Source organism: Chiloscyllium plagiosum, chromosome 18 (assembly GCF_004010195.1).
Source record: "Chiloscyllium plagiosum isolate BGI_BamShark_2017 chromosome 18, ASM401019v2, whole genome shotgun sequence".
Taxonomy (NCBI): Eukaryota; Metazoa; Chordata; class Chondrichthyes; order Orectolobiformes; family Hemiscylliidae; genus Chiloscyllium; species Chiloscyllium plagiosum.
Window position 1 is genome coordinate 31,537,486 of NC_057727.1, and position 25,820 is coordinate 31,563,305.

At 39.2% G+C, this 25,820-nt stretch overlaps 1 protein-coding gene across 8 annotated transcripts in view; it reads right to left on the reverse strand.

The window, feature by feature from the left end:
* Positions 1–25,820, reverse strand: part of LOC122559010 (ERC protein 2) — an 825,386-nt gene that overhangs the window by 722,052 nt on the left and 77,514 nt on the right. For 6 of the 8 annotated variants that reach the window (XM_043708092.1, XM_043708097.1, XM_043708094.1 and 3 more), the window contains exon 5: positions 2,421–2,837. In XM_043708092.1, the coding sequence (XP_043564027.1) occupies positions 2,421–2,837 (417 nt within the window). Of the gene's footprint in view, positions 1–2,420; positions 2,838–4,767; positions 4,792–25,820 lie in introns of all 8 variants that reach the window. The other 2 variants (XM_043708089.1, XM_043708091.1) reach the window with 1 other exon arrangement.

Here is a 25,820-nt window from a genome sequence, read left to right on the forward strand (position 1 = left end):
ACATTTACATTGCATTAACTACCAAAGCATTTACTGAAGATACAGGAATAGAAGTTACAAAAAGAATTACTTGCACAAAGTGCAAACATAGGCCCCACCAATTAACTTTTGTTTTCTTTTGGGGATATTAATGATGAGGAATTGAATTCTTCCTATTTCAGGCATGGTATCAGTGTCTAGAATTGCCAGGTCGCATATGGCACAACCAAATGTACTGAATTTGTCCAAAATTGCCATCCTGTGCCCTCCCTCAGTATGGATTCTCGTTATTGTTCAATTAAGGGCAATATTTATACACATCTGTTCCTGTCAGGAATAGGAGTGAATGCACAAATTATTTCCATGTCACAAACAAATCTTTGTTCCAGGTCTCGGGTGAAAAATCTGATTCTATCCCAGGGCTGTAACCAGTTCCCAGAACTTCTCTGCTTTTGCAAGCCTTGCCAAATATAATCAAAATTATTTTGGTAAACACAAAAATAACTGACTTCAGTACATGGCTTCAGAATTATTCTGATTTAACCACAAAGTCAGTCATACAGCAAGGAAACAGACCAGTCGGTCCAACTTGTCTATGTCAACTGATCTTCCTAAACCCATTTGCCTGCGTTTGGTCCATATCCCTCTACAACTTTCATACTCATTTACCTGACGAAATGTTGATTAAATATCACAACTGTAGATGCATCTACCATTTCCTTGGGCAGTTCATTCCACATACGCACCATCCTCTGTGTCTACAAGGTCACCAATCATCCTCCTACGGTCCAGTGCAAAAGGTCCCCGCCTATCCAGCCTCTCCTTGTAACTCAAACTCACTAATCCCAGTAACACCTTTGTAAATCATTTCTGCACACTTTTCAATTTAATAATAATTTTTCCTAGAGGAGGATGACCAGAAGCAATTGATTGAGCAAGAAATGAAGACAGAAAGGCTTCAAATGAAACACTGAAGAGTATGGTGCTGGAAGAGAATAGCCAGTCAGGAAGCAGTTGAGGAGCAGGAGAGTCGACATTTCGAGCACAAGCTCTTCGTCAGGAATGAGGGGCAACCCAAGGGGGTGAGTAGCGGGGAATGAGACAGGGAGATGAAGTAGGGGGTAAAGGCGATATATTGAAGCAGACGGTGAAGCAGATAGGTGGGAAGGAAGTCGGACAGGTAAGACAGGTCAAGAGGGTGGTGCCGAGTTGGAAGGCTGGATCTGGGATAAGATGGGGAAAGGGAAAATAAGGAAACTGGTAAAACCACATTGATCCCATGGGGTTGGAGGGTCCTGAGGTGGATGATGAGGTGTCCTTCCGCCAGGCATCAGTTGGTAAGGGTATGGCATAGAAGGAGGTGGCCCAGGAGCTGCATGTCCTTGGTGGAGTGGGAGAGGGAGTTGGAGCGTTGGCCACAGGGTGGTGGGGTTGTTTCATGCATGTGTCTTGGAGATGTTCTCCAAAACGTTCCGCAAGTAGGCATCCTGTCTCCTCACTGTAGAGGAAACCACATTGGGAGCTACGGATACAGTAGATGACGTGTGTGGAAGTACAGGTAAATCTCTGATGAATGTGGAAGGCTACTTTGGCGCCTTGGATGGAGGTGGGGGGTGGGTGGGCACAGGTTTTGCAATTCTGGTGTGGCAGGGGAAGGTGCCAGGAGGGGAGGGTGGACCTAAAAAGGGAGTCGCGGAGTGAATCGTCTTTACGGAACACAAATAGGGGTGGGGAAGGAGATATGTCCCTGGTGGTGGGGTCCATTTGTAAGTGACGGAAATGGTGTTGGATATTGCGATGTATCTGGAGGTTGTTGGGGTGGAAGGTATGGCTGTGTCCTTGTTGCAATTGAAGGGCTGAGGTTTGAGGGTGAAGGCGCAGGAAGTGGAAGGGATGCACTGGAGGGCATCAACCACCACATGGGAGGGAAATTTGCAGTCTTTGAAGGAGGCGGCCATCTGGTGTGTTCTGTGGTGGAATTGGTCCTCCTGGGAGCAGATGTGGCAGAGGAATTGGGAATAAGGGATAGCATTTTTACAGGAGACAGGGTGGGAGGACGTGTAGCCCAGATAGTGTGGGAGTTGATGGGTTAGTAGTAGATGTCGGTGTTGAGTCAGTCACCTTTAATGGAGATGGAGGGGTCTAGAAAGGGAAGGGAGGTGTCCGCGATGGTCCCAGTGAATTTAAGGTCAGAGTGGAATGAGTTAGTGAAGTTGATGAACCATTCAACCTCCACATACCCGACGAAGACACAGGCATAGGTGGGGCCCATGGTTACCCCTTTGGTCTGGATGAAGCGGGAGGATTCAAAGAAGAAATTGAGGGTGAGGACCAGTTCAGCCAAACAAATGAGTATCAATGGAAGGGTAGCGACTGGTGGGGTTGATGGGAGAGGAAGAAACGGAGGGTGAAAAACAACACTATTCAAAAATAAAGCATACCTCTTTAAGATGATTATTTTCTTTCTCTTTCTGGTCCAGCAGAACTTCCAGATGACTAACTTGAGATTCTGCCTCAGATATTCTTCGACTTCTTTCATGTTCTTCCTCCATAGATTTGGATGGCAATCCTTTACTCTGCAGCATTTCTAGTAGCTTCTTAATTGATTCATCCCTTGCATTTAAAGTCTGTTTCTGTGTTTCAATCCTTAGCTCCATTTCTTCTAAAGTCTTCCTCAGGAGAAAAAGCTCTTTTGCTTGTCGCTCATGTTCTGCCTGTAACCTACGGAAGTTCTCCTCAGTGAGCTCAATGGTATAATGCTCAGCACCTCGGTTAACATTCTCCTGCTGAAGAAGATGATTAAGATCTCGCTGGGTTCGAAGTTCATCTTGCAATGCTTGGATGGTCAACTGCAGGTGCTGTAGAAACAAAGAAAAGAGATTGCTCAAAACACATGCAAATAATTAATTACTAAAACATTGAATGGATTGAGCTACAAGATAAAATGTAATACTAATCAGTTTTGATCTATTTCAAGACTATTTGTATTTCTACTCCAAAATCACTAATAGCACTTTTGTACCACAAGAGGATTCCAAAAGTCTTGAACGCTTGAATAATTCTTACCAGTCAGAGCGGAAATTATACATCACCTCCAGCCTCTACTCCACAATCTTAATATGAAAAGCAATTTGTCTGGAGAATAGACAGATGCTCAAACAATACATCAGGGGATACAGTTTATATCAATTAACTTAAAAGCATCTAAACGTTAAAATCTTGATCCATATCTGCACTTGCCAAGTTATCAAAGTTTTACAGTTAAAATGGATTCAGTTTTAACATTGACCTGTGTTAAATGGTAAGTTTCACATGTTAAATGTCATAAATAATGTTTCTTATTTTAAATGGCAAGGGTAGTTACCATTCTTATACTCAGAACGTAATTTGGTTCCAAATGCAAATTTATCTTCTTTGAAGGCTACATGCTATTAAAACCTTCTGGCCCAACAGGCAAGAAACAAGCGTATTCTCTATTCAAGTTAACTTTTTCCCATAATTATCAGCAGGACAACTTAATCCACCCATGGAAGCTATAATTTACAAGGGTCTAATGGACTGAAGTCAATTCTCCCTTTTTCCAACAGAAACTGATCACCTCTAGTTGTTGTATTATTCAGTAGTCAAGTTTAGTCGGTTTATTTTAAAATAAATATCAGACCTATTGAACAAGCAAAATACAGCTACAGGATTTGCAAACTTGTTAGGAATACAACCATTGAAATTGTCAAGCTCACAAAATCCTCAGATTTTACACAGATCAAAATGATTTCCAACCCTTGACACCAAACAATATAGAACCTAAACCATCAAATAAAAGCACAGTATTCCATGTGCTGGAGATGTGAAATAAAAACAAAACTGCTGAAGAAAATCAGCAGCTCTGACACCATCTATGGAAAGATAAATAGAGCGAATACCGAGTCTAGTATATGACGCTTCAGTGCAAAGAAATCATCTTGGATTTGAAATATTAACTATTTCTCTCCCACAGATGCTGCCAGACCTACTCAGTTTCTCAAGTACTTCGCCCTTATATCAGAACCTAAATCCAGCAGGTGGCTGGATCAAATGTGAATGTGTTAATTATTGTTTTAAGATAGTTTTAAACTCTATTTTCCAAAAACAACTAGAAAATCCTGCACATTTAAGTCATTGTGCTATAAGATCAAATATGTACACTTAAAAACAAACATAGAATTCTCACAGCGGAATTGAAATAATGTAACCCCTTGTACCACATTTGACAGCATATACACGTTATTTGCCAAGCCACAAAAAAAATTTCTCAAACGAAGAATACAGCTTTTGTTCAATTCTGCAAATTTAGTAAGATTTTCAATAAGAGTCTCGAGATTAAAATATTTTTTCTGACATATCAGGGCATACAGTTTTTAATAAAGAATGCAAAATTCCACTGCTTATCAAATGTGGTATTTTCTTGGGATACAGAAAAGGGTGCAATGTTAGATTACACCTAAAATTTCAAATTCTGAATTTAATGAACATAGGACTTATCAGCACATTAGTTCCTCTGAACCAATTAGATGTTAAACAAATTTCTCAATTAGATGTTCATAAATTTCTTGCACTGTTTTATAAGTGAAAAATCTGTTATAGTGTGGACAATTATTGAAAGGCGTAATCCAATAATCTCACCAATAAAACTTCAACATTTAATATTGTATAAAATAAAACACACATTAATCACACGTCACCAGAACAAGAAAAAAAGAAACCGCATTATTTATGTTCTGCAAACTAAGCTGTTGCAAACATAACACAAACCTTTGATCTCCTTGCATCCAAAGGCTGAACAGCATGGCAAAATAAAAAAAGAATGTAGCAAAATCAACAAATGAATACAGAGAATGCAAGCAGGAATACTGCACGCCAATACCATGAATGCTAAAACAGCTCAGCAAAAGATTATCAGCAAACAATTGATTATAAGCAGAATTCAAACTTAAGCTTTGCTAATGGATCAATCATAAAACAGTGGACCCTCAGGCTCAGTAATTTCAGGCTTGTGTGTTCGATCATTGAGATGATGAAATTTTCGGTCTCATTCTGTTCTTTCAATGGCTAGTTGGATAATCATTTGAGATTTTAAATAAAAATAAGCATACAATTTTGAAGCAAAGTTTCTGAATAAAAGTGGGAGAAAATAATTTTCTCAAACACTAACCAGCAAATTGTAAACTACACAGATTAAGTGGGTAACACAGTGTTGCAGTGCACATTTTGATCTAGACTCTTCATTAAACAAGTTTCAATCCTGATTAGGTTTCCAAAGGGGAGAATAAAAGAATGGAGATTAAATACCGCGAGTCTCATTTATGCAACATTTATTAAAACATGGCCATAGGTAGTGTGAAAGAAATTTAACATGAGATTGACCAACAACCCTATAAGCAAAGCATGATAACAATTAAATTATGATGGAAGAAAAATACAAATAAGAAAAAAAAGTAAAGTAGTCTAGTTAAAAGAGTTAGCATGATTTCTGAGTCACCTGCTGCATGCTCTAAGAGAACCAAAGTCTCCAATAAAATGAAAATTCAACCTGTATATTCATTTTGCTCGCCAAAACGCTCACTGAAAAGTTATTTCACAATTCGGTCATAAAATATCCCATGCTGAAAATACAGAATTTGGGAGATACACCTGTTAATAAATATCAATTTGACAGTTGAGGGAATGTAAAAGGTATACCCCAATGATCGAACACATTAATCATTAGGTTTCAATCCAAGGAAAGATAACAGCAATGAAAACATTAGTATAGAGAAACAGTACCCCTTCAAGGTTACATAGACACAATCACCTGAGGTTTGCAGGCATCCCACAAACAAAATGTTTGTTTTTATCATTTTGAAATTTGATCGAGTCCTTTACAAACTGTGCCTTACAATAAAGCCAAGACAAATACATGAATACAGAAAAGCAAAAGGCAATGCACATGTTGAAATGCTAACAAAACACAATGAGGAGTAAATAACTTGTACACTTTTACTAGATGCGACTCTACAGAGAGATGGATGTTGAGGGCAATTTTTATTTTTTATTTTGCAGATGATACTAACCTAGGAAGAAAATTGAATGGAGAGGTTAGTGCTAAGCAACTTCAGAGAGATATTGAGAAGTTAGCCAAATGGGCGGACATCTAGTAGATGAATTTCAATGCAGAGAAGTGTGAGTAAATGAGAGTAAAGCAAACAGAGGCAACACAGGCTTAATGGTGCAACTTTGAGGGAAGTACAGGAGCACAGGGACTTCATGAATCTCTGAAGGTTGCCAAACAAGGTGAAACAATTTTTAAGGTGGCTTATAGGATCCTTGAGTTTAGAGAGGCATAGCATACAAAAAAAGTGAGAAAGTGATGCTATACTTCTACAAATCATTGGTCGGACCACATTTGGAGTTATGTGTTCAATTCTGAGTACCTCATTTAAGGAAAAAAGCTCTGGAGACAGTTTAAAGATGATTCACTAGAATGATACAAAGAAAGAGGGATTTTAGATGCAAGAAAAGATAAGAGAAATTGGGTTTATTCCCCTCAGACCAGAGAAGATTAGGAGATAACTTTGCTAGATTTTCAAAATTATGAACCATTCTGATCGAATTGGTGCCCCTTGTTGGTATGTCAGTGAGGAGGGGCCACAATATCCAGACTGGTCAGCAAGAGAGCTAGGACTGAGATTAGAAGAACTTCTTTACTCAGAGTGATTAGGATTTGGAATGTACTGCCAGGGAGAGTGGTGGAAGCAGATTCTCAACAAGGTTTCAAAAGAGAGATGGAGGTCTATTTGAAAATGCTGAATTTAAGAGGACTATGGAGTTAGGGCTGGAGAATGGGTAGCTCTTTCAGGAACCATTGCAGATGTGATGAGTCGAATGGCCTCCTTCTATATTGCAAAGTCTAAAATTCTATGTTCTGCTTCTTTGTGGTCTTTCTAGGCTTGGTTAAGTTAAAAGGATATTTCCATGCTCGCGCTTACATATTCTATGAATGAGCAATCTCAATTACAAAATGACATTTACATAGTACAGCTGAAAATTAAAACCAGGAACTTCCATACTCTGACAAATGTTGAAATTTATATTTCACTAATTCATACTGTATGCAAGACCAAATGTTCACAAGATAAATGCTCTATTATAAAATATGGTGATGGAACAAGAGGGGAAAGTTAAGTTCCTTCACCTCAAAATTGGAAAAAAACAGCACAACACTTATCAAGTTCTGGCCACTTTGAGTTAATCAACATATTTATTGGACATCCAGCTGGATTTCTATTCAACAAAACAAATATGTTGAATAAAAATCCACTAGTTCGAATAGATTTCATAGCCATTCCAATACACAAGGTAAGAATACCATACACACATCCCTACTTATGGGCAGCTTATGCAGGCATTACTATGTGATTAAATATTGCATATGTTCCAAAAGTGAGAGGGTGGAAAAATTCCATCAGGGATCAAAATTCCAACTGGAAATATTCTGCAAACTAATTAATGGAAATTTACAAATTGTTCAATGGCAAAGACATGTAGCTTGTGCAGTTGTCAATTTGCATCACTGGACCATTTGAGATTGCTGGATAAACGTTTTCCATGATCTGACGGGTCATTTCAATAAACTGAATTGCCAATGTGAAGTTTTTGGAATAATTTTTTTTCAAATCAACAGACAATTGTGTCTATCCTCTGTCATTTGCATTAGCACCTTAAAATCATACGTATCTCCACATTGTTTGCTCCAGTTTGCCCCATTTATGAAACAGTTTTTGCTGAAGGGAAATAAAGACTAGAAAGGTTGAATTGACTTGCAAAGATAAGCTCTGTCCATGAGGGTATACAGGACTGTCCTTGGGAGGAGCTAACCCATAGTTAGAGGGTTCACTACTTCTATGTACCAGTTGAACTACCTAGATACTACATAAAGTGTAATAAAGCTTCACTATTTAATCACATAGTCTTACTTCTGCTGAAGGCATCACGTGGCTATCCACCCCCATGAGCTTAACACTTATCAATAAGAGGAACCGGTGGCACCAAATCTATCCAAGATACTGCAGATGGTTTTGACACATAGCAAAATTTACAAAAATACACACAAAATATGGATTTTCTCTTAAATTCACATGCAGTACTTACACAACAGACAAAGAAACAGTTCAGGCTGTTGTGCCTCTCCAACCACTTGAAAGAACATTTTCAATTTGTCCCGTTCTTCCCATATAACCCAGCACATTGTCTTGACAATTTGTTGTCCACTGCTTTCCTGTTATGTCCAAAACCACCTAGATTTTGTTACATGTGGCAAAGTAAAATGTCTACAACAATTCTTAATAATTATCATCCAGTTGTGTTAATAACTCTAAATTTTGAACACTAAAGCGTTTACAAAACTGAGTTGTCCATCCGGGCATTCTGTACAGAGCACTATAAAATAACAGAGGAGAATTAGACAATTGCCTTTTACACTGATGGCTCTTCCTATAGATTTTTCTTCATGCACAAGTTGGTGAATCTTCCAGTCTCATTTCAAACGGTCACAGAATTGATATTGTCAATTCATGCATCAGCTTGGAGGGAAAAAATTCTCTCAGCTTCTGGGTGCTCCCCCTCTTCCCAATCCTAACAGATTGGAATACTCTAGCACAGACAAAATAGTTTTGAAACCCTTAACCTCTCAAAGCCAATCGCCATTACAAGTTCTATCTTGGAATTAAATGGACAATTTGACTGTTTACAACCTAACATGCTCAACACACTCCTGGGACTTTGCAGACTAACAGTTGCACCACAGTAAACACAGACGCTGTTGCTATTGCCATTGTTTCCAAGTGTGAACACATATCACCCCCTTCCTGGCAAAACAGCCTCTTGAATCTTCAACAGCCTAATTACCCAGACCTGTAGTCAGATAGACTTCAGATCAGAGAGATGCAAGGCCCCAACCTTCTTAACTACTTCATCAATAGCCTTCCCTTCATATAGATTCAGGGATAGGCATGTTCACTGATGACTGTACAATGTTCAGCAACATTCTCAGCTCCTCAAATACTAAAGCAGTCCAGAACCCGAATATTAAAGAAAGATCGGAAGAATAATTAGAATAGAATGCCGACAGAATTAGAGTCCCTACTGTGTGGAAACAAGCCCTTTGGTGAGTCGGTGTGAACTTACTGGGCTGAAGAGTATCCCACCCAAACCCATTCCCCATTACACTACATTTACCCCTCACTGATGCATCTAACATATACATCCCTGAACACTATGGGCAATTTAGCATGTCCAATTCACCTAAATTGCACATCTTTGGATTGTGGGAGGAAACTGGAGGAAACCCATGCAGACATATACATTCTCCCTATCTGTGTGGAGTTTGCACAGGTGCCTGAGGCTGGAATCGAATGTGGGTCCCTGGTGCTATAAGGCAGCAATGCTAACCACTGAGCCACCGTGCCACCTGACAAGTAATATCTCCTGTCATAGGTGGCAAAAATGACCATCTCAAAACAAAATAAAATTAATAATCTTTCCTAGACACAGAGTGGTATAGCCACCGCCAAATTCCCTACGTCATTCTGTGTATCACCAGTGACCAGAAACTGAACTGGAACAGTCATAAACATCGTGGAGAGGAATTTACCTTTCAAATGGCCATCACAAGGCATGTCAGGAATGTGATAAATTACTCCCTGCTTGCTTGGATGAATGAAGATTCAAAAACACGCAAGCAGCTTGGCACAATTCAGGTCAAAGTAGCCCACTCGATTGGCACTACATCCACAGCCTTCAATAAACTCTCCCTCCATCACCACCATACAGTGACAACAGTCTACTATGTACAATATGCACTGCAGCAACTTTTTCCTGTTTTCTCAGACAGCATCTTCCAAACAGATGACCTCTAGCACCTAGATGGATACGATCAGAAGATGCATGGGAGCACTGCTGCCTGCAAATTCCCCTCCAGATCACACACCATCTTGACTTAGAAATGTATTTTCAGTCCTTCGCTGGAGCAAAATCCTGAAGCTTCCTCTCTAACAGTAGTTTGGGCATCCCTACACCACATGACTTGTCGCACTTCAAGATGGCAGTTCACCACCTCAAGTACCATTACAGATGGACAATAAATATTACCTCACTCAGCAACGCCCACATTGCACAAAAGGATCTTTCTTCATTCTACTTCAAATTAGAAGCACAGCCCCAAAACAATCTTATAATCCTCATAACTATAGCAGTGCAAAAGGGAGCTATAAATTATATGGCTGTGCATTTTGCACGTGCGCACAAAGAACCAACTCAATAGTGTCAGCAGTTGCAACCAAATTAAGCTCAGCTTACATTTGCTACCTTTCTGAAATTATTCCAATATCAGAACATACAATAGTCAAATAAACTTGAAAGTCAAAGTACTGTATTACAGGGTTTGCCAAATATTGAAAATTAAGCTACGTGGTATTAATCACAAGGGACATCAACGATGAAAAGTCAAAAAGCTGCTACTTTCCAATGTATTTTGCCAAGTTCCACAATGTAGTATTTTCCGGAACAGATAACTTTTAAAAATAAATAATTTTTTCAGTCCCTCCATCGCTCAGTACTAGCATTCAGCCAAGGAGAATGCAAACAACTTTTTTTTTGAAACGTGATTTGACACAAATATTTCTGAATAAGCTTACAGTTCCTTGTCATATTAATCAAACTTAGAACAATACTTCACAGAATATTCACCATCTGGCATTTAACCTTCCTTTTCTCATTAGCCAAATAATCAATTATTCATATTTTGAAATGAGATCAGTAGTAACAAGACATGACTAAATTTAGGTGTTATGAAAGCAAACAATTAAAATCTGCTAGCAATTATCATAATAATGTTTCCTCTCAACATTATATGAACTTAACACCCACATTGTAAGTTACCGGACCATGGCAAAAGGAACTCGTTTTCAATCAAAAGAAATGTACTTAATATTGTGAGGGAACCACATATTTTTCCCTTTTGGACTGCAAAAAGTTCTAAGTCTTTTCTTTTATGCAACTTGGCAATTAAGTGGAATGGTGAAGTAGACACTTCAGCTACACAAAATGCATTTTACTGTTTGGACCAGGGAGGCGGATGTTTCAGCAGAGACAGCAGGATTAAGAATCTTGAGTTTAGGAAAAGCTGCCTAAATGACAGCCTTCAGTTTGGTCCAGTAGCATTTGGTGATGCACTCAGATCAGTAAAGAGGCTCGCAATCAAGAAGCAGCTCTCAATCTCAGAGTCAAAAAGGCAAGAAACTACAGACTTGAAAAAAATAATTCTAATATAAGTAAAGACCTAGGTCTTCTGAATCAAAGATTGACCATTGGTCTGTTGGCAATATTATGTCACCATTGCTAAAATATAAAGAAAAATTACTCTCCACCTTGTGATCTGGACTTTGCAGTCTGACAGCAGAAGATCAATTTGAATTCAAGGGCAACTTAGGATCTACCCCAGAGAAATTAAACATTATTTTTAATGTTAGATAAATCTAAACCAAGTATTTATAATTATCCATTTTGTCTTGTCTCACCAAGTCTCAATGCAACACCTGCAACTGCATACTACCTGCCACTGCATTGAAGTCTGAGCTTTACTTTGAAACTATTGGTCTGTGATGATACTGCTCCTTTAACAAAGTAACGTTGTCCTTGGGTTTTCCCCCCAGAACGGTCGTAAAGGACAGAGGTCAGAAAAGTCTAAGTTTGAAGGATTTTATGGCCAGTTTGATTTTATAAAACAGATGCTGTCTCAGGCAAAAGGATTTCAAAGTTTAAAACAAGACGTGATGAATGAAAGGGGGTGATCAGTTCCCCCAACTCAGCGTTTCCCTGGTTTGTTTGGTTGTTGGCAGTCTGGCTATTCACCGACAGCGGTCGGTCGGGTTGTGGAGCTGCTGGACCCATGAGGTCTCGGTCTCTCTCTCTCTCTCGGTGTCTCTCCCTGTCACTCTCCCTGTCTCTCACACTCTCTTGTAAGAACTTGTGTTTGATGTTACCTTTAGTGCCGAGAGGTGTTTATGGGGATTGTTGCCGGTATTTGGAACAGCATCATTAAGTTGGGATGATCTGTTGGGTTTTTGAATAGGTTAAATCACTCTATATTCTGTTTTGTGTTTCATTCAGTAATCTTGTAGATAAATTCTATTTTGTGTAAAACTAACTGGTCAGGCAAGCTGCATCACTCCTGGAATATCCACTTTACACTGGCTTAAAACAATGAGCAAAGTTAGAGTCTGGGCTACTTGAAATGTTTTGAGGGGGTCCAGGCTGGTCCATAGCAGGTCATATACCATCTACCGAACAAGGTGCTTGAAAGACTGGTCCAAAGTAAGCTGTCACTTTAAAAATACAGAAGAATAGAAGTGGGTATTTTTTCCTCCATGTACAAGTCACCAATAATGATTAGCCTTTGGTCTGACTTTCAGCTCAAAATCATTTTGCATACTAATCATCTCCATCTCAACTCCGCTGGGCTTTCTATAAACCAATTAACAAACCATATCAGCACAGTCCCGCCTATTCCATGTGTTCCAATTTGTTTTCCTCCTGTATAGGATCTTATTACAGCAGGGCAAGGGATGCAGGGGTACGTGAGGAAGAACCTCTTTCAAAATACAGCAAGTGACAATAAATGCGGAACTTACTGCATACAAGGGTACTGGAAGAGGTGATGAAGATTTCAAAAGGGAATCAGATGTGAACTTGCAAGACTGCAGGTATAAAGCAGGTGAAAGGGACTGATGGATTGTTCTGCTGAGAGCCATCAGATTCGATGGGCTGAATATGATAATGGCATTTACTGCGATGCAATTAGAATACAAGAAAAAAAGACATTTCTGTACAACTGTACAGGGCTTTGACAGGTACTACAATTGACTACCTCCATGTAGATTTGATCTCTATATATAGGAGTACACCTCCCATGGATTTGATAAGGCATAGGTTTATTATATTAGCTCTTGGGTGACAGGGGGTGGTATTATGAAAATTTGGAAAAATTGGACATAAACTCTCTTGTTTACAAGAACGAGGAATGATCTCTCTGATGACAAGATTTTGAAGGTGCTTGACAGGCTAGATTTAAAATTAAAAAGGAACTGCCTTTAGCAGTAGAATCTAAAATACCAGGGCTGAGTTTCAAAGTCATTTAGGTTTGAGAGGAGGAGAAACATCTTCACAAGTTCGTCAATCATTGGAATTCTCTATCCGAGAGATTGTGGCAAGGTCCTTCAACAAGAGACCAATAAAATGGCAGATATCAGCAACTTAATGCATAATCTGCACAAGGTAAGTTAAAAACTGAACTAAAATGTAATAATTTTTAAGCAAAAGAAACAAGAGCTGCAATCATTTTCTGGTCCATCTTAAAGTAGAAAATACTCAAAGGCACATTGAAGCAATCAAGCTTGAAGCTGACTGATTTACATGCAAGTCAGTCAGTCACACCGAAGCAAAAACCAGCAGCATTGTACACAACTAGCTAAAAGAAACATTCCAACACAACACAAAGTGCCAAGTCTAAAAATGTCCATTCAACACAATGTTATCACTAACAAAATATTACAGAAAACTGGAGGCACACGTGGAAAGAGGCAAAATGATGCAAGTAAAAATGTTTAGGGTATCCAAGGAGTAGTCCATCATCTGTATATTAAGGTTCTCTCTCACTGTTAGTGGATTAATCATTCTGCCGTTCAAGAGGTAAGGTGTGACCAGCAGGCCTCTTGATAAATCTGTTGATTAATATGCTCATGGCAATTGGCTGCAGCAGAAAATGTTTGGATAAGTTTCTTCTATTCACATCTTTCATGTCAGTGTAGCCAAACAAGTTCGACCTGAAGAGTTTCTGATGAAAAGTATCAGCTACACTAACTGCTAATAATTAATAAATAATGACTATCTGCAATTACTATTATATTCCTAAAAGAAACTATTCCAAGTTGCCTCAGAAGAGCAGAATCGAAGAAGCCAAAATGAACTGTTGGTCAAATTTCAGCCTTCATTTTAGTCTTGTTTTTAAAAGGAACAAAGCAGGAATAATTTATAATCAGAAGAAAAAAGTCAATTTAAAATCGTGTGGGTATAAATGCTTCTACTCAAAGCATAAGACACAAATAACATGACTTGACAGCTTTGCTGCTGTAGTTTATAGAGGTTCCCTGACAAGAAATTGCGCAGAAGGTATTATCTCTCCAGTAGATGGTAGCAAAGAACTCCACAGTTACATAAGAATGCCAAAAAGAGTAAACAAATACCTAGGATTAACAGAATGTGAGAAATTCATCAATGTGCAGATTTAACATAGCTTCAGAAATGCATTAAAATGCATTTTTAGAAATGCATTAAAAGTTGATTCTTTTTCTGCTTAAAAATCAAATGATACAAAAAAGCATCTTCTGCCATTTAACCTGACCCAGTGATTCAACAATAGTTCTCCTCACCATACTTGCACTTCCCAGGACAGCTATGCAATGCTACCAAGTTAATAACAATTAAGTGACTGTTTACACTTTAGGCTTACTGCTCACAAGTGTGGGAGATTAGAAATGTTGTTTTTGCAGGTGGGGGGGGGGTGTTAATTCTTGTAGCATGTAACATACTTAAGGCTAAGACTTTAATGAATATAGAGGGTCTTTTAAAGAAAATAGTTTGAAACTAGGAAATAACTTTAAAGGGTTGTTACTGACCACAAAAAGCAGCAGCAAGAGCATTTCACAATAAAGCTTATAGTATGATAAGAGAAACTGGATAAAAGAACAAGCTGTAACAAACAAGGAACAAAGAATGCAGACAAGGACAGCAGGATGGCCAGATAAGAAAATAACTAACAAGTGAGGTAATTGGCTTATGATAGGATGGGAAAAGGGAGGCTTAAATAAGAATGCTAACAGGCTCTGTTTTTGCGTGCATTTCTGCTTGATTGCAGAGGTGTCCAGTTCTTGCAAGACTGTAATAAATTGTTCTTGTTTCCAAGGCTTTGTCTCAGGCTGATTGATTTGTGAGTGAGTTCTGTTTCTCGCACAAGGAACTGGAATAAGACTACGCAAACTCATTTCATGTCAGATTGACACTTCATCATTCTGGTTGGGATTTGAATCAAAGGTTTGAGTGCAAAATGTCCAAGTCTAGGATAACATCCAGCTCCAATATTGTCATGTTCTGCACAGTCTCAAGTATACCCTTCAATATTCTCTGAAAATCCGATGCAACAATTATTCCTCATTAATGTTTCATTTCTTGCCTGGCCAAAGTACTACCTCGCAGTTGAGGAAGCTAAAGAAATCCCCAGGTGGAATACAAACCTTTGAGAGGAATATATTTAGTTCAATTGAAGAATTTATGTATACTTCTTTAGTAAACCTCTCTCCACCAACCACTATTCTTCCCAAATAAGCAAGTGGGCTAACTTGCACATTGGTCTCCTCTACTGCTACATGGCAAGCAACTAAGATACACAAGAACAAGATAGATTTTACTTCCACCATTTTTCACTCACAGGAGAACATAATTGGCATCTGCTTTTGCCAATGCAAAATAGAAATTAGGAATAATAGACTATAGAGGCACCCGATCAACCCAACAGGCCTATGGCTACTCTTTGGAAGTGCAATCCACTTTATTTTATACATAGTATTTACAGTACAAGCACTTTTAGGGCCTAACTTAAGAGTTCAGCAAGTTCCCTCAAACACAGTCATTGGATTCAAAATGTTAACTCCTTTTCCTTCCAGAGCTGCTGCTAGATCTGCTGAGTTTCTCCAGCACTTTACCTTTATTATGGAATATCAAAATCAAACTTTGCAAATGATCATTCTTCGTGCCCCCCCCACAAAAAATACTCAAACTCTTGATACAAAGTTACAGATTACAGCAGTGTTTTTCAGTCAGTGAATGTATACTGAAACCCCTTAAGTTCTCAGGTTTTCACATAATAGCATCAGTTATGGGACTGCTGCCAGGTAGATGTTCAAAGCTATGAAAAGAGGAAACATAAGTAGAAAAAGCAGTATCTCCAGTGAGTGACAGATCTATTAGTAATTTCCTCTTCCTCAGTATTCATTAAAATTTACAGTTGTCTCATCTACAAATTATGCCCTATCCCCTTCATTCAACTCAACAACATACATCCAAAAAGTATACGTGCTCCAGTCTGGAAAACATCAAGTTGCAACTGTTTCTTTTTAAATCCCATCAACAATTTAGCATCCACGCAGCCACATGCTCACATTGAGCTTCAAGTCTGACAGAAAATCTAAGAGGTGCTTTAACATATGTATTTTTAAAGCCCATACACCCACATTAACAGCACTGCCCCATCTAATCTTTGTTACCTTAGCAGAAAACTCAATCAAGTTAATCAAACAATTTTTGCTCTGTACAAACCTTTGTCACCTTTACTAATACATGCTTGTTCAAGCAGCTGTTAATTTTCTTCTGGATTATTGTTGGAGGTCTTACTGCAGGCATTTGCTATGAAAACAAAATTTCATAAAGAATAATATGCTCTAGCACACTTAACTTTAGGATAAAATGGAGGAACAAAGAGGGTGACCTGTTCTGTGTTCTACGCAATCAGGCTCGGGTGCGAGAGGGGGCCGCAGATTATACTGTTGGGATGAACTTGCAAGATGCTCACACCCAGAGACAACAGCAAAAAAATTTATGATGGTTGCTTGTTTCCAAGTCTCCCAGGAAGTGTTAGCAATATAGTTCTTCTAAAAAAAAATATTATTCTGTCACCTATTTCATTCCAAAAAAGCATAGAGTTGGGTATCTGGAGGGTAGCTGATTAAGTAATCTACCTAGATACAGGCTGATACCAGCCATTTGAATATAGAACTGGCTCGTAGAAGACAGGTGGTGGTGGTGGTGGTGGTGATGGTGGTGGGCCTCTTTTCAGACTGAAGGCCTGTGACCAGCAGAGTGCTACAAGGATCAGTGCTGGGTTCACTGCTTTTCATCATCCATATAAATAATTTGGATGGGAACATAGGAAGTACAGTTACTAAATTTGGATATGGCACCAAATTTGGAAGCGTAGTGGACAGCAAAGAAGGTTTCCTCAGATTACAATGGGACCTTGGGTTAGATGGGCCAATGCGTCAAGGAGTGGCAGATGGCCTTTAATTTAGATAAACATGAGGTGCTGCATTTTGGAAAGGCAAATCAAAGCAGGACTTACACACTTAAACGGTAAGGTCCAGGGGAGTATTGCTGAAAAAATAAGAGACCTTGGAGTGCAAATTCATGGTTCTTTGAAAATAGATTTGCAGATATATAGGACAACAAAGGTGGTGTTTGGTGTGCTTGCCTTTATTGACCACTCTAGGGGTATTGCTCAGATGCTGCCTGACCGGCTGTGCTTTTTTCATCACCACGCTCTTAGACTCTGATCTCCAATATTGCAGTCCTCACTTTCTCCCAGACAGACAGAGGCAGCTAGTCTATTGTTCAACATTTAGTGAGAGTTGGAGCACACATTCAGTTTAAAGTGCACAGCCATGAGGATACAAACAAGGCTAGAAATTCACCTCACTTTAGCTAGAGAGGAATCTCCAAGGGAACCTCATCATGAACGTAAAAGGAAAAAAGGAAATAGTCATTAGGAGTTAAGAATAGCTTTGGCCTGGTCCCTGGAGGAGAAGTGTCTACATAAACGATAATGTATAACCAGGGAGTGGATATTCAGAAAAAACGTTAAAACTGGGCGTTCTTCAAATTTAAACAATCGATTGCCTACCTTTTTTTAAAAATTCGTTTAGGTAATTTGGGTTAGACCACTATTTATTACCATCTCTAACTACCACTCAAGAAGTGGTACTAAGCTGCTGTCTTGAACTGTTACAAACCTTGAAGTGCAAGAACAGCTATTAAGATTTTGACCCAGTTACAATGAAGATCTGATAATATATTTCCAAGTCGGTCTGATGTGTTGCTTGGAGGGAACTTCAAAGTGGTGCCATTCCCCTGCACCTGCACCCCTTGTTCTTCTAGATGGCACAAGTTTGGAAATTGCTATCAGAGGTGCCTTGGGGAGTCACTGCAGTAGGTTTTGTAGCTGGCACACACTGCTGTCATGCTTTGGTGGTAGTGATGGGAATGCATGTGTGGTGCCAGTGTTACTTGCCACTTGTCAGCCCATACTGCCCAGGTCTTGCTCATTCGGGCTTGGGCTGATTCAGTATCTAAGAAATCATGAAAGGTGATGATCACTACTCTAGATTACACAAACACTCCCCATTTCTGACCTTAGCATTAAGGAAAGATCATTGACAAAACAACAGAAACTTGTTAGGCCTAGGCCACTCACCTGAAGAAAGGAGATCTTGTGGAACAGTGGTAGTGTCCATACCTCTAGGCTGTGAAGGCCCAGATTCAAGTACCAAATGCTCCTGTGGTGTCATAACATCTCCGAATGATTAGAAAAATATCTAACCTGAGGAACACCCGCAGAGATGTCCTGGAGCAGAGATGAGACTGACCTCCAAATAACCACAGCCTTCTTCCTTTCTGCTAAGTATCACTCCAACCATGGGAGAGTTCGCCCCATTCTTAGTTCCCACTGACTTCAGGTTTTGCTCAGACTCCCCGGTACTGTCCATGGTCAAATGCTATTTTGACATCAAGGACAGTCACTCTCACCTTACCTCTATGCAGTGTGTGCCATCTACAAAATTCACTGCAATAATTTCCCATGTCTCCTTGTTCTGTCCATGTTTGAACTGAGGCTCTCATGAGGTCAGGAGCCAAATGGCCCTGACAGAACTCAATCTGATCATCAGTGAGCAGGTTATTCATTGAAGTGTTTAACTGCTTCCAACATTTACAACTGAATGGGAGAAGATCACAAACCTTCGATCTGATCCACTGGCTGTCAAATCGTTTTACTCCATCTATCATTTACTGCTAACCACTACTTGTCACATGTGTAGTCTTGTTTTGCAAATTCACCAGATTAATAGCCTTAAAAATGAGCTATCTGGTGCCGCTCCTAGCATGCCTCCTGAACTTTTCATTGAGCGAAGGTTGATCTCATGGCTCACCATGAGGTTACAGATTCCAGTTGAATACTTGCAGCTATTGCTTGCCCATAGTACCTCATGGATACCCAATTTTGAGTTGATAGATGTGTTTAAAGTCTATTCTACTTAGTCCAGTGCTAGCGCCACTCAGCACAATGGAAAATGACCTCAATGTCAAGATAGGACTGACTCAAGGACAGCACAGTTGCCACTCCTACCTATACTATCACGGACAGGCACATCTACAATAGGTAGAATGGGGAAGACTTTCTCCTACTTGGTGATCACGTCACTTCCCACAGGTTCAGTCCAGCAACAATGTCCTTTGGGATTCCAACAACTCAGTCATGGTGCCACTGAACCATCATGATAATGGACATTGAAGTCACCACACCCAAAGTATGTTCCATGCCCTTTCCATACTATTCAAAGTGGAGGAGAAAGTCTACAGTCAATAATACTTTTAATTTGTTGCAGTCAACTCATAAAACTACAATGTGATTCTTCCAGTCAGTCAATGGAAATTCAAATATTTGTTGGTTTCTACTACATCGTCACACATTAACCGAACTGGCTGGCAATTACTGTCAGCCTTCCTGGTAGTTCCTCTTTAATCTCGTATCCCAGCAACCTCCTCATTTAGCAAAGCTTTGACAAAGTCCTCTTTGATGGTAAACATTAATGCAAGGTGTTCATTAGTTCCTCAGCCTTATGCTCCACTTCCACCAATTCATATCCATATTGGCCACTAATCAGCCTCAGTTTTATGCATAACTAAATTTATTGCTTTTAGTAGGCATTTATTTTCCTTTCCAATTCGTTTCCATATAGTGTCTCATTGTCTTTTTAAATCATTCTTGGGATGCAGGTATCGCTAGCTGGCAGCATTTATTGACCATCCCAATAGCCCAGAGGCAGTTAAGAGTCAACCACGTTGTTGTGGTTCTGGAGTCACATGTAGGTCAGGTAAGATTGGCAGTTTCCCTCCCTAAAAGAACAGTGAGCCAGATGGATTTCCCTGACAAATAAACAATGGATAAACTCTTAATGCCAGATTTTTTTTTATATTGAATTCAAATTCCAGCATCTGCCTTGGCAGGATTTGAACTGGGAACCAACATTTCTGGATTAACAGTCCAGCAATAATACCACGAGACCATTTCCTCCCAACTATTTAGCCTCTGCATTTTTTCAATGTCTGTTGAGTCCACTTCTCCTTTGTAATATTAATCTGACATTTGTTATTTGCCTCATTTGTCTGCTTCATCATATACTCCAACTCTATCTGACTTTGGTCATCCTCTCACCCTTTGCAGGGATGCCCTAGAATGTATCCAAATCATCTCTTCAATAAACGGCCATTGAATTATACTTCAAGTAGGAAAACAAAGTCTACCACTAGGTTTTGGTTGAAATGTTACAACACAAGCTGCAAGCGAACAATTTAAGCAAAATCTTACACAGACTGCTTAATCCAACAATGGATGCTTGAACTGAATTGCCTGGGAAGCAGGAGATCCCATGAAGTGGCAAGGGAAGTCAGGGCTGGGTACTACCGATAGTCTTCCAATCAATAAGTCATTTTACCAGGGGGCAGGTTGACTCTTCGTCATTTAAGACTACCTGGTGCACACTGGTGACTTTGTCTCCAAGCAGGTTAGGAAAACAATACTTTCTGGGCACTCAGTGACCAACAGAAAACCTCCTGACAAAAAAATGGCTATTTACAGCAATGCCCTAACCCAAATATCCTGAAACATGACAAACTAGGACCTGCTAAAAACTGTTCCCAGTATCTCCAACCCCATTCAGGAGGTAACAGGCTGGTACTCTATTCTTCCAGGCACAGTGACAGTGGTGGCTACGCTGCTCAATTATCCTTTTAAACAGGCAGCTCCGATGGCAACAAAATAAAATAACTAAGACAGAGTCGCCATCAGTTTTCTTGCCCATCATTACGACCATAGTCATGATAACAAACTCCATCCCAAAAATCTGGTTCTCTAACAATGACATCCCTAAACTTGCTGAACAGAAAACAGGTATTTTTAAAGTAAAATCTTCTCAGTTGGTACAACTTTATTACAGCAAACGTAACTCTTTAGAAATTTTTACTCCACAACTCATCTAACAAATACTACACTTTTGCTTCCTACAGCAACATTTCCTTACAGCCCATCATTATAATTCTGTTTACCATGATTGAGTGTGGAAGTACATTTACATGTTATTACATAAACATTCAAACCACTGATGCAAGGAACCAAATGCTTAAATCCAACAAGAATGAATATTTTTATTCAAGTCACTCATTCTGAAGTATTAAAATGAAACCAAAATATTTAAGACATTCTTTAGATCAAAACTCAATTTGTTCTCAAATGAATACTTCTAAGACAACTGCAACAACTTTAATTCCATGATCCAAGGTTACAATTCAGGTTGTCACTTTCTTTATAATCAAGTGGTTAGTAATTTTGGAGATTGCAGATTACAAGAGAGTGGTTAACTAACTAAAACTACAACCTTCCAAATTCAATATCAGTAACGATTTAAGTACACTTGAATCAGTCTGAACAATTGGTCAGTATTAAAGATCATGCTGTTTTCACGTGCTCCAGCAAGTTTTACACCCCAATTAAAATTACATAGTCACATTAATTACTGACAACAACTCCATTACTAACCAATCCAAATTTCTGGCACAAAACACAACAGTATAGGTCATCATTAAAAACAGGAAGCTACTATTTACATATTCCAAATAAGAGTCCATTCTTGACACTATAAATAATGGCAATGGCAATCTCGACAGCCTGATTACTAAGTATACAGGTCATCAGAGTTCATCTGGTTGACAGAACAAACTTTCATTTATATTGTCATTTCCTTGGTTGTGCAAACGTCTGAAATATATATAAAATGCAGTTACTGATGCAATATATTGGAAGATGCTAAATATTTTGCATATAGCTATGACAAATAGGTAATTACATAATGATGTGTTTTAGTGAAGTACATTGAGGTTGTAGATATTGACCAGGACATCAGCAGAATGACCAATTCCTTCTTCAAATATCATTATGGGATTTTTGTTACCTTCTCCATAAGCAGCAAATGGGGCCTGGATCTAACATCCTATCTAAATAACAGCATCACTAACAGTGCAGAAATTCCTCAGTTGTGTAGTTTTGTTTCAAGCACTTGAAATCATTACATAGATCTCAATGTTGCATTAAAGTTTCAATCTATATTATTGTGCTCAAATCTCTAGACTAGGACTTGAACCACTAAACTTCTGACACAGAAAACTGACTGTGCTAACATCTGGACAAGCTTAAAGTAACCTACCTATTTGCCCTACTAAAATGTGCATGCTCACATTTAATTGATGTTGAACTTACTTTGACAACTATTTGTCTATTCCACAAGTTCATTATGTCTTCTTTTAAGTTATTGTGGGCATCCTCAACACGGACCATCCACCTCCTCCACACACACCCTCCCCCCAGTTATTAATATAAATTCCATCCAACCCATTTGCCAATCTGGATAACTGCTGTTAATTTCAACACACGCCTTTGTATTGTTAGCCACTTAGCAATCCATCGTGTCACTTACCTTTCCATGATTTTATTATGTGGAACTACATTGAAGGCATTTTGAAAATCCAGTTAAAATTACATTCACTACTAACCATGTTCTATTCTTTCAACTACCACTGAAATAGATTCTCAACAATGGCTCCAGGGATGAGGAACTTCAGTTATATGGATAAATTTAAGGATGGCACTGGTTTACTTGGAGGAGTGAAAGGTTGAGAGATCATTTGATAGAGGTATTCAAAATCACGGAGGGATTTGGACAGAATAGATAGGCAGAAACTAAACGGGCGGCATGGTGGCACAGCGCCAGAAACCCGGGTTCAATTCCCGCCTCAGGCGACTGAGTGTGTGGAGTTTGCACATTCTCCTAGTGTCTGCACAGTTTCTTCCGGGTGCTCCGGTTTCCTCCCACAGTCCAAAAATGTGCAGGTTAGGTGAATTGGCTGAGCTAAATTGCCCGTAATGTTAGGTGAAGGGGTAAATGTAGGAGAATGGGACCTGGATGGGTTGCGCTTCGGTGGGTCTGTGTGGAGTTGTTGGGCCGAAGGGCCTGTTTCCACACTGTATCTAATCTAATCTAAACCAATTAATATAAGGATTGAGAACAACAAGGTACAGAGATTTAAAAGGAATTGGTAAGTAGCAGTAATATAGGGATGGGACGAAATTATCATACTTATTAGTTAAGATCTGGAATGCAATAGGAATTAGGTGGAGGGAGGTTCAAGCAAGCTACTTTAAAAAAAAGGGAATTTGATAATTATCTGAAACTATGTAATCTGCGGAGAAATGTGACGATGACAGGGGAGCAGCATTTAGTAAATCACTCCTTTGGAGAACCAGTGCAGACACAAGAGGCTGCATGGTGGCCTTCTATGCAATAACAATTCTATAGTTCTGAAAGCAAGAACCTATAGATTCTTTATAAAAAAAATTATTTTGATTAGCAACTGATCTACATAAACAGCTCGTCCACACACTTCTAGAAACTGCAGCAGCTTTGCCATTTCGACTGTCTCCTCACGTTTTGGTGGATCTGACATTTATGAAAACAGAAAACCAAGGTGATGGAGGAGAAAACAAAAATGCATTTGCCCAGCTGGAAAAGGATAAGATCTGGATGTATTTTCCATTTTCTAATCATATTTATTTATTAATCTATCCAGAAATCACCATCTTTTCTAAAATGCCAGAGAAACATTATTTTTTCCCATCATAGAATCAGCTTAACCAAGCTTCAACCTACTGTACAAATCTAATCATGAAAGTCTACAACTGATAGGCAAATAATTAAGCACAAGTAGAAAACTTACTTCTTTCAGATGCTGACCTCCCTGTAACTATACCATTTCAAAACTACTGCCCAGTACATACTGCATGCAGAATGCAAGATGTAACAACAGGTAAACCTGAAAACGTGATTGTCATGAGGCAGATCAATAAACTCAATTGAAACAGTCCCGAATAACATCATGATGCAGCATAAAGCTGCTGTTTGAAAAACCAGCATTAATTACTCAAAGCTCAATTTGACAAGAGCCACCCAGAAAAGCCTACCCGACAAAACTGCTATATATATATATACACACTAGGCTTTTAGATTTGCATTCAAATTGAGAATGTTATGATGTCATTTGTGGTATAGTTGTCTTGCTGAGCTACCATCTGTTTCTAATCAACTTGATACCCTCAAGATAGATCATGGGTGTACAATATTAAATGTGAAGGTTAGGAAGGCCATACCATTTCTCTGCATTCTTTTCTGCAATTAAGTAGTTAGTAAAGAAGTCATAAACAGTGCTGCTGTATTTGGATTTGTAATTATTATAAATATGATTAGAGCTTCATATCTGCATATTACTCAAACGAAATAGGAACCTTTCAACTTGCACAAACCTCGAGAAATGCAAGGATGCCAAATATCAAACATTCACAAATTTATACTACAGGACAAAAAGGAGCACTGATTCATTGGCATATCGAGACCAATTGGCTGAGTCATTGAGATGGAGGATGCAATGGGAAATTAGAGGCTTCTATTCTTCCTATTCAAAAAATGCACAAGACTTGAACAAGTTCCTTTTGTTTTCAGGAACAAGTCTCTGCATGTGAACATATGCCACCGAGCATGGATAGGAGTTGGGGGGTCATGTTGTGGCTGTACAGGACTTTGGTTCAGCCACTTTTGGAATACTGTGTGCAACTCTGCTCTCCCTCCTATCGGAAGGATGTTGTGAAACTTGAAAGGGATCAGAAAAGATTTACAAGGATGTTGCCAGGGTTGGAGGGTTTGACCTGTACAGAGAGGCTGAACAGCTGGGGCTGTTTTCCCTGGAGCATCGGAGGAGGTTTATGAAATCATGACAGACATGAATAGGATACATAGACAAGGTCTTTTCCCTGCAGTGAGGGAGACCAGAACTGGAGGGCATAGGTTTAGGGAGAGAGGGGAAAAGATATAAAAAGGGACCTAAGGGGCAACTTTTTCACGCAGAGGGAGGTGCAAGTATGGAATGAGTTGCCAGAGGAAGTGGTGGAGGTTGGTACAATTACAACATTTAATAGCTATCTGGATGGGTATATGAATAGGAAAGGTTTAGAGGGTTATGGGCCAACTGCTGGAAAATGGGACAAGATTAGGTTAAAATATCTGCTCAGCATGGACAAGTTGGACTGAAGGGTCCACTTCCGCGCTGTACGTCTCTATTATTCTATGATTCTAAGTGAGCTCAACTGATCATCTGAAGTAACTAATTAGTGTGGCTATTAGCACACTCTGGATTGTTTGTTGCTCTGAATATGAAACCACCTATTAGTAGACCTTCTACGTGGGAAACACAAGAACAATTACAATTACAGTACTTTACACTGAATGAACAGCCAGAAGAACAAACTATTTGATTTGATCAGCCAGTCATTGGACATACAAAGTCAAACGCCAAGCATGGTACTATCAAAATTCATGCACAACTTTGCTCATTATAGTCGTGGGCAGCACAGTTTTGGCCTGACAGCAGCACCCCTTTAGTAGAAAATACCACTGGAACCACCACTGCATAGTAGCAGGGTGAAACAGCTTCCTTAAACTGTCCTTCAAATTTGAGATACATTACCTCTCCAAAAGGTGGAAATTTGATATGAACTGGCACTTCATGTC